The 10,660-nt window shown below is 36.6% G+C and overlaps 1 protein-coding gene across 2 annotated transcripts in view; it reads left to right on the top strand.

The window, feature by feature from the left end:
- LOC111874402 (broad-complex core protein) overlaps positions 1 to 8,355 on the top strand; it is a 174,916-nt gene extending 166,561 nt beyond the window's left edge. The window contains exon 7 of one of the 2 annotated variants that reach the window (XM_023869892.2): positions 6,437 to 8,355. In XM_023869892.2, coding sequence (XP_023725660.1) covers positions 6,437 to 6,672 — 236 coding nt within the window. In that variant the 3' untranslated portion in view covers positions 6,673 to 8,355. Of the gene's footprint in view, positions 1 to 1,657; positions 2,081 to 6,436 lie in introns of those variants that run through there. The other variant, XM_023869890.2, reaches the window with a different exon arrangement.
- The last annotated feature ends 2,305 nt before the right edge of the window (positions 8,356 to 10,660 follow it).

Here is a 10,660-nt window from a genome sequence, read left to right on the forward strand (position 1 = left end):
TCTACTGTCTACTGTGCTTGAAGATGTATAGTTTATACAGGGTGGGGCGCAGAGGCTTCCTTTTTTTGAAGGCGAATAAAAGAAAAATTATTACTGATAGACAAAATTTATGTTTAGCTAATGAAATAACATAGTTTAAAGTTTTAAATCATGTAGTTTTAAACAAAATATCTTGAAGATGGTGGTCACTGTTCTCTACGCACTGATGCAACAGTTTTCTGAAGTTCCCCTCTGCATGTTCCAACATGTGCACCGGAATTTGAGCTACTTCCTGCCGAATAACATTCTTCAGCTGAAGCAGGTTTGTGGGGCGATATTTAAAACCTCTGCCTTGAGGTATCCCCATAAAACAGATCACAGGACGTTAGATCAGGTGAGTACACTGCCCACGGAATGTCACCTCGAAGCGAGATGAGCCATTCAGGGAACTTTGCCCTCAAAACTGTCATCGAAGCTCGGGCTGTGTGGGCCATGGAACCAGACATTTCCTAGATGCATTTCTTCAAGAGTTGGTTCGAAAAAGTTTCTAATCATGTCCACATACCGCTGTGAATTGACAGTAACTGCATGATTGTCTTCTTCAAAAAAATAAGGACCAATAACTCCAACTCTTGACAACGCACACCATACTGTCACCTTATCACTGTGAAGTGGCCTCTCATGGAGCTCTCTGGGATTGTTACCACTCCAATAGAGCATATTCTGCTTGTTGACATATCCGGATAGGTGAAATTGTGCCTCATCACTAAAGAAAACAAGTGTGTCAGGGGGTAAAGTTTCCAATAACGTTTCGCATGCCATTATTCAGTTCTGTAAATCACGTGGTGACAATTCTTGCACAACAACCATCTTATAGGGATGGAAATTAATTCGGTGCATTGAACAATTTTATATGCCTAGGGAGACTGCATGTTTGCGAGCAGAGCATCTTGGAGATCTCAAAATCGACTGTTGAACTGCCTCCACATTTTCTGGCGTCGTAACGGTCCGCTGTCATACTGATGATTTTTTCACCTCACTCCTGGTTGTCCTAAAGTTCTCTACCCACAAAACAAGCAATTTCCGGTTGGGAACCAGACCTCTGGGCTTAATTCCGAAGTGAGTACGGAACGCGTGCTGCACCGCCACGTAGGAATGGTTGTTCGAAAAATTGGCTTCGACAGCAAACGCACGCTGCTCACTCATCCACCTCATGTTTCCTACTGAGGGGTATTAGACAGAAACTTCTGTGACTGCTGCATTCGCCGAGCCTATCCCCACTTTTCTGCGACCTCCCCTCCCTTCACAATGTGTCTTCACAAAAAGGAAGTTTCTGTGCCCCGCCCTGTACTAGTAAGAACTTCTAGTATTGGATTTTTAATTTTTACAGTAACAGATGTCATTCTTATTTTTTTTTTTCTTTTTGCAGCAGCTGGAAATCATGTTTCCATGATGAAATTTCACTGACTTTCTAATTGGCTAAGTCGCTTATATATACACCTAGCCCTCCCTTCACAAAGGAGCTATTTTCAGTAAGATGCTATGTAATGAGAATCTGTACTATGTGAACACAATTTCACATAGTGAGTGCGCAAATAAGAGATTAATCAGTAATGGTATGTTTCATTAAAAGGAAGTGATGTTTTAAAAAACTAATAGAATGATATCTCTTCCACAGGTAGTAGAACAAGGAGTCAAGGACTAAAATTTGCCTGCTCTCAGTGTAACCGTGAATTTGGGAAGAAGTACAACCTGAATGTACATGTGCGAGATGCCCATGGACAGGGCCGTGGACCATTCAGCTGCCCCTACTGCAATAAGCTATTTAAGAACAGGAGCAGTTTACGATACCATCTTTATTGTAATCACAATATTAGGGACAAATCAGTGACAAACGTCAACCCCCAGTATGATCCTCATGATTCAACATTTTGAAGTTATGAAAATGTTGTGAATGTTCAGATCATTACTAACTTCAAGAGAATACTTGAAGCCCTTCTGATAATTTGAGTATAATTTAGTACTATCTAATATACACATTCATTGTCTGGATGTTTCTTAAAATAAACTATACTTAAATAAAGGATTTACTTATTTCTTATGTCCCACATGTGTAATAAAACTTTATTGAGCAATTCAAACAGCAAGACAGTGCTGTAACCCCTTAACTGACACATGAAAGTTAGAGCCTGATAAGAAACAAATGCTGAATTATTCTTACTGATCACTAAACTCGGGTTCTTAAACAAATATATATGACATAACACATTATTTCTATTATTTACCACTGTGGAACTGTATTTTGAACAGTCGTGTACAAAGGAAACACGTTGTAACATTAAACCATCTGTGATTGATTGAGGATAAAAGACAGTGGTTTTAAATCACTTATACATTATAACTTATACAGCCTCCTACTTTANGTAGGGTATAGAGACTGGTAGAATATCATAGAGGGAAGCACAATGGACCAATACTGGTCTAAGTGCATGGGGAAACCCACCCTCTCCAATAATTAACTATAATAATTATAATATTATAATATAATATAATTTATTAATTAATATAATATTATATAATATAATATAAATATTATAATATAATAACTAATTAACTATAATAATTAACTAACTATACAGCCTCCTAGCAGTCACCAGGCAGGTAATACTATAGAAAATAGGGCAGAACAAAGGATTTTATGTTATAGATAAATTTGTCACTAAGACTGTAAAATCATTTTAAGTTTCTCTTATGGTAGTGTGAAGAATTATATAATAAGCCAATAGCAATTTTTTTTCTGAAGTTGAAGTAAATATTAGTATTTCATTATTCCATGTAAGACATTCAGTTGGCACATTCAGTGAGTGAGTTCAGTCTGGCTTCTGTAATACAGAACTTTTATGATTGAATATTACACATTCTCTTTATAATATGAATATCCAGAGATAGGAAGTGGAAGGAAAGCATATTCATGATCACACTCACAACTTGCAGACTTGTGAATAAAAACTGTATGCAAGCAAGGGAATAGAAACATCGTAATTCAGTGGTTACGGTCATATTGATATGCTCTAATATTTGCAGTAGACATTTAAGTAGGGTATGTAGGATCACATGGCTCTAGAAGTACACCCAACCACTTGCCATAAGACAGTTAACTGAGACTGGTGGCAAGTATAAAAATGTTTGTATGAAGCATACTAGTTGCACTGTGGGTGACTGGATTTTTAAAAGTAGTCACAGTTTTGTGTTGTATTTCTGGAACTGTATAAGGTCCTGAAATGATGTAAAGGAATTTAAGAATTTTACAAACAAGAGAGAAATATACAAGAGATCACATCACATACAGTACAATTTATAATGCTCTTTTAGTTTTGTATCATTACTGTTCCTACAATTTAAGTAAAGATTTATTTTATTAATTCATGATATCTTTATACCTGTTGTTATCCATGTATTATCTTTAGGTTTACACTGTATTTTAGTTTTACTGAAACTAGAGTAATAGATCCTTTAAATTAGTATTAAGAAAGTTATGGAATATTACATTTACATCATTACCCCAGAGATATGATCCCAGGTTTCAGAAGTCAATTTAATCTTAAAGTCAGTTTTAGTATATTCATTGAAGTTTCTTATGATTTATGTTTCATTATATTTTTCTTGTGTGTTAAAATTGTTTAATTTAACAATTTGTTGTTATTGTCTTTTATAAAATTTAGGATATTTGTATTTTAAGGCTGTATTGGAATTGTTCTTGCTCACATCATTGGAACCTCCACAGAATGTCACTTTCAGCTAAATTTACTGTGTCATTTAATGATATAAAACTTCCACAGTTAAAGCAGTGTCATTAAGTAACATAAAAATCATTTAGCCCTTTAAAGCACCATGATTACTGTATGACCCGTTTGCATTAATATTAGAAAATTCTGCATTTTAACCACAAGTGTATTTATATGTTCTGTATGAATCCCAGAATAAACAGTGATCATTTCCCTAAACACCATCCATCAGTGGATTGGTGTTTGTAATGATGATACAGTATGAAGAATGCAGTCTTCTGGGATTTGGCACCGTGTATATGTGGTGTTAACCGACGTTTCGGAGGAACGTATCGCCCCCATCTTCAGGGTGAAGAAAAAGTATAAGTAAATCTGCAAGCGACAACACCGTGAGACACGATAAAGCAGACTAAAGAGTATACCGTTAGAGCAGAGAGGGAAGGGGATGAACTGCAAGTGAACAAGTGAAAGCAGTGGTGTGGGAGGGGTGGGGGAAGGGAGCCGGGACAAGCGATTTTGTGTAGGGGAGAGATAGCAAGGTTAACTGGCTGGGCTTTAACTGTGAGCTGAGNTGTTGTCGCTTGCAGATTTACTTATACTTTTTCTTCACCCTGAAGATGGGGGCGATACGTTCCTCCGAAACGTCGGTTAACACCACATATACACGGTGCCAAATCCCAGAAGACTGCATTCTTCATAGTCACCGCCGTGAAAGCCTCAAATCTTACATGATACAGTATGTTTTCTGTAAGTTCGGTACTGAATGTTTATGTATTATAAAATATGACATTATAATTAGATGCATTTCAGATTTCAAAGGGCAAACTCGCTTGTGTAAAGTGAACATACGCACTTATTATGTACAATAATTATCTAGGTAAGATAAGCACCGTACCATGGCAGTGAGTAGGGCACCTGGCAGTAAAGCTTCATGCATTCTAAATAAGTACTAGATGCAGGTGAGTGGCCAGCTTCATTCTTCAGTTGCTCTACTGCTGGAGAAAGAACCATTGGTGCCCTTCAAATTGGAGGCTAGGTGAAGTCCCAGAGGTGATGTGCATGATGGTAAGAGAAAAAAATACCTGCATCTGTGGAGATCAAAATCCCTGTTACTACTAAATTAGCTATCCGAGTTCATAGTTTCAATGTTCTAAGAACCACCTCATATATCCCATAAATTGGATTTTCACTATCTGTAATTTTCCACATACTTAAATGTTCTCGTGAAAAGTAATAATATTTTATTGTAGACATGCTCAAACCATTTAATTTAAATGCAGTTTAGTATGTTAAGCATGACAGGTGATGTTTAATTTTAATACATTCTGTTGTGTTTGATGTGGCAAAGAACTGATATTAATAGCGATGCTGTGCTTGAGGGAAGGGGGGGTAGGATGACCCACTACCAGCACTTGCAACTGTATGCCTCTTTCACGTATATAGGAAGAATTCCCTTGCTGTTACCACTGTTGTAGATCTCATAACTAATTCCCAAATTGTAATGCTCTAAGGGGAGATGCGCCTCTTTCAGGAACTGTGTCCAAGACTGTTTTCCCCCTAGGCTATTCCACCCTCCTGTATGCTGCCACCACTCCATATGGAACTATTCTCTTTGTCTGTGTTATGTTGCCACTGTAAGTGGAAATAAAATGTATAGTCTCTTCAGATGTGCATGAATAAGGTTAGGATTCAGCATATATGAATACTGTTTCCCCTTACTATTCCCTTCAGTCAGGACCCTCAACAAGTCATGTGACACTCCTATTTCTGTGCATTATTTACACTTTGTCATATACTGTTTACAAAAAAAGATATTTAATTTTCCTCCTCCACCAGTGCTCACTGATTTTCCTACTTATACAAATTTACCTATCCCTTTCCCATATTACCTTACTATTCATCTCCTGCTCAACCTCATCACTTAAGTCAGACTGAATCAGTCATCTTTGCAGAAGGTGATGCTGAAAATATACCAGAACTTCCTGAGACTGAACATACTGTCCTAAGGTTAGGTAGGAATCCAAGGTTGAAGTTCTGATACTCTTCCTACCAGGCTTCACTGTTGGTCTTGAAGTCCAGTCAGTGTGGAGTCTTTTCAGACTTTGGTCATGAGTGCAAATTTAATTTGATCATATAGGTCATTGATTGTTTTCAAAACAGTGACAACACTTCCTGAATATTAAGTGATAATACCTTCCTACTGTATTTGCAAGTATGTTCCTCCAAAATGTTTGTACCCACCTACCAGTGTCATAACCCAGGATTATGCAACACAAATCATCACTGCTGTGGAAACACAGATTCTCATATATAGCAATAACCAGTTCATGTTTATAAAACACAAGGTTCATCATTTGTTGTATGTAATGAATATCTATTCAGTTTCTACATCAAACAAAGATGGAGAAACATATAAATGTTATTATAATACTTACACTGCATACAGAAAGCATATCACAGTAAGATTGGTAGAAGATTCCTGGTTTATTTTTCTTCAGAGATTACAGTGTACAAAGTGATTATCAACAGCCATTTATTTGGATGGTTAAAAATTGACATTTGTGTGTTTCTAAAATGTGTGGTAGGTATGTTGATTGTAATCTGTATGACCAAAAATAAGTTCACTAGGAGAATTACTACTCAGCACGTCTAATATTCTACTTTTTCCACAGGTAGTAGAATATGGCCAACTGGATTAAAATTTTCTTGCTCTGAGTGTAATCGTGAGTTTGTGAACAAAAACAATCTTAGTGTACATGTGCGAGATGCCCATGGAGAGGACCGTGGGCCTTTCAGTTGTCCCTACTGCAATAAGCTCTCTAAGAACAGAAGCAGCCTCCGTAACCATCTATACTACACTCACAACATCAGAGCAAAGACAGTTTCAGAACAACAGGCATATAAGTAGTTTCACCATTGGACATCCATCTGTAATGTTCAATTTTTCAATTTAAAAAATATATAAATTTCTTACTTCTACTCGTATTTTATAGAGTAGATTGTAAATAAACAGGCAATAAAAAATGTCTTGCAAAGTTCATAAGAACTAATGTTCTGAATATATGAAAGAATTACTTAGTGCAACAAATGCCATTACCTCAAAAAGGAAAAATGTTAAGTATATGGTACCGGAGGTTAGGTCCAGTGTCCATGTTCACAGTACATACTTGCAAAATATTAAATGCAATTTTATTTATGAGCGAAAAGTGCATTCCAATAAAGTTTGAACAGATTTCTCCAAAACAGTTTACTGTAAACCAACATATGTGTAGTATATAGTACTGTTGTGGTACTGTACATTTTTTGTTTTAAACATTCTTCATTTTAGTGAAACAATATATGCATTTAGCATGAAGAATTTCAAACTTCACCCTTATGTGGTGTTTCAAATTAATGGTAGTTTATTGTTGTTTTGCCTTTCTTATATCTTTGTGTGTTACAATAATTGTAGGTTATTCAACTACTGTATCAGACAAAATGTATTAATTCTTCATGTTACCAGTATCTCATAAAATTTCATAATTTATTATGTTTTCTCATCTAAGTGTCTATTTAATGAGATGTATACACCAAGAGTCCTATGAATAATAGATCTTGGACAAACATATTTTACTTCACACTATGCATTTTTAGATTAATAACTTCACTTTATAAGGATATGTAAAATGAAGCAATAGCAATGAAAGTGTTCACTTATGAGTTTCAGTCTTTAAGAAAATAACTTTGGTTTTGGCTGTAATTAAATTGTACTTATTTATACTACATCTATTGTGCAGTTGTTCAGTGTTCATCTAACAGATATACCTTCTCATGCTTGTAGTTGATTTAGCCACTGGACCTCTAGAGTTTGTTATATTCACTGGCTCCCCTCTCTGAACCAGTCAAACCTTTTTGAAGTCCTAGTACTTATCAATTAAAATACTTTATGTCATGCAATGAATTGACTCCAGTATACATTGTTAACATTTGATCATGAGAAAGTCTTCAACAGACCTGTATATTCCACACATAATGTGCACCGAGTTCAACCATTCCTATCTTGAGGAAACGTAAAATGTGTACATAAAATCTTATGCTACTTTATATGTACAGTGTTTTTATAAATTCCGTTAATAGGTAATGCATCATTCAAAGATGTGACAAAATTAAAATAGCTGCCAGTGACAATAATGAGTCAGAATTTCATTTATGAAGATATTAAGATCAGATTGAATTCAGGGAAAGTTTATGATGATTCAGTTAAGAATCTTTCATCTTTCTATACCCAGTCTACAGACATAAGATTAAAATATGCAGAACTATAATTTAACTGTTGTTTTTTATGGGTTTGAAACTTGGTTCTTACATTAAGGGAAAATGTAGAGTGAAGGTGTTAGAGGAAAGGGCATTCAGGAAAATGTTTGGGCCCAAGAAAGAGGCAGTCATGGGAGGCTGCAGAGAGTTGCAGGATGAGGAGATTCATAATTTGTACTTTTCATCAAATGTTATTAGAGTGATCATCAAAGGATGATGAGATGGTGATATATGTAGCAAACATGACAGAGATGAGAAATTCATTCATGATTTAAGTTGGAATACCAGAAGCAAAGAGGCTGCTTGGGAGATCTAGGCATAGCAGAAAAGGTATTAAAATATATCTTAAATAAATAGGGTGTGAGGATGTGGACTGAATTTATATAGTTCTTGTGAAAACCATAATGAACTTCTGGGCTGCATAAAATGCAGAGCATTTCTTGACTAACCGATAGATTATCAGCTTCTGAACAAGAACTCTGTTTCATGGAGTTATATAATTTGTTAAACAAACATAAATATGGGGGAAAAATAATTAAATTGATGAGAAGAAAATAAGGAGAAATTGAAAGATATTTCCTTTATTTAGTGGTTTTCCTCACTGAGAAACTTATGCTGTCATCTGTCTTCAGTCTGCTTTAGTCTATACTCCAATAAGTGACCCTTTTTCCTATTATCCAATCTGTCTGTATGTTATTAATTCAGGTCACATGAATATGTAACATTAGTCTGAGGGACAGTTGTTTCCATGATTATTATGTCACTTGATTATTTATGATGTATATCAGAAAATAATTTCGTTATTTTGAAGTGTATTAATCGAATTTGTTGTGACATGTTTAAGTATGGAGTTTCAACTTAAAATTTATACTAGACTTGGAATAATTGGTATTGTGGAGTATTAATACATTTTATAAATACTGCAGTAAATTCTGATACTGTTTCAGTGCTTTCAGTCTGGATTTTTAGCTGAACTGATGAGTTCCACAGTATGATACTAATAATTTGCTGTGACTGTGGCTTTTAAAATGTAAGGAGTTCTGCAAATAATTTACTTTCACAGTGTTTGCTCAGTCTGAAAGCAGGACATTCCTTACTTAATGCTTTATTTCACTTACAGTTATAAGGTTCAGAAGCATAATTACCAACTTGACATTTGTCTGAGTTGCAGCAATTCATATGGCCACCAATTGTGCAGCTACTCAAGAACTTCCCAGCATTTTATGGGGCCTGAAGGTTCATTACTGTATTCACAAGAGCCTTTTCTTGAAATATCTCTTAACAAGCTCATTTTTTTTATGTTGAGTTTTTAGCCCCACGCCAAACCCCCCTAGCTGGAGGACCACCCCTTGTCGGCTGTCCTTGACTGCTTTTTAAATATATTCGCAGCTACCGCCCATATCTGGAAGCCATCTCCTCTATCCACAACCTGAGGACACACCATGCCTTGGTGACAAGGGACCCACATAACATGGGGGTGTTGGCACGTGTTATAAATTTGATTTTGATAGCTATATAAAAGTAGTACATTTTCATTTAAATTTTTGCTGACAGGATGAGAATTCAGCATGCTTTAATGCTGGATAAAAGAGGTGGTTACTGTACTGCGATGTAAGGTAAGCAACCATATCACACATAGGATTTGAGGTTTTCACATCTGTAGTTATTTAGAGTTCTCACCTCTGGGCTATATCGCCTTGTATTCCGTTGAAAATCAACTGACGTGTCGGAGTACATATTGCCTTCATCTTCAGGATCGTAGAATAAGTCACACAAGAAACCAGCATGAAGCAGGTAGCAAGCAGAGCTCAGGTGAAAAATAAGTATTTCTGCAAGTTAATAGTATATAATTATGTACCCTATATCACCGATATAAATCTACCATATCAGGATTTCGAAACCGTTAACTAGAAGTCAAGAGGATGGTTGAGAGGGGAGAGAAATTGTGTTTATATAGTAGTTAACTTTCTTGCCGATTGGGGTACCGCTTCCACCACATTCATCATCATCGTCTGGTACAAGTGCTGGATACAAAGATGGCAGCACAATAGTCGCACAGCAGCCGTTCGAATAATGAGCGCATCCTATGGATAACCTAAGGCCGGGCGCACACCAAGAAAATTGGCAACCGCGATTTCCGAGAAGTGTTATCAGCCACAGTTGAACACGTGTTAGTAAATGGGGCAGCGCAAATTGAGGAAACGGCAACGCAACTCGGGGGGAGACTAAGAAACTCAATTTCCAGGCAACGGAGCATGACAAACTTCACAAGATTGAGTATGACTGAGTTGCCGGGTGGATTCCTAGAAATCAGCTGTTCTATAACGCGGTACACTGATACAATTGTGTGTTAAGACGGCACGAGTAGTTGATGCTCGCGTCGGAGGACTCTCACCTAAGGTACTAGAGCTGTACGCCGTGAAGTAACTGTTGTGGAACCCTTGTAACTATGACGTCACGACAGAACTAACCCACGCTCTATATTCAGCTATTGGCGTAAAATTGTAGCCGCCAGTGCCGAGAGCTCGATCGGTAACAAGGCATTTCGTCAAATCGGTTATTGCAGTGGTTCTCAAAGTGTGGGACGCGACACCCGGGGGGGG

This window comes from Cryptotermes secundus, unplaced genomic scaffold, assembly GCF_002891405.2.
Source record: "Cryptotermes secundus unplaced genomic scaffold, Csec_1.0 scaffold251, whole genome shotgun sequence".
Taxonomy (NCBI): domain Eukaryota; kingdom Metazoa; phylum Arthropoda; class Insecta; order Blattodea; family Kalotermitidae; genus Cryptotermes; species Cryptotermes secundus.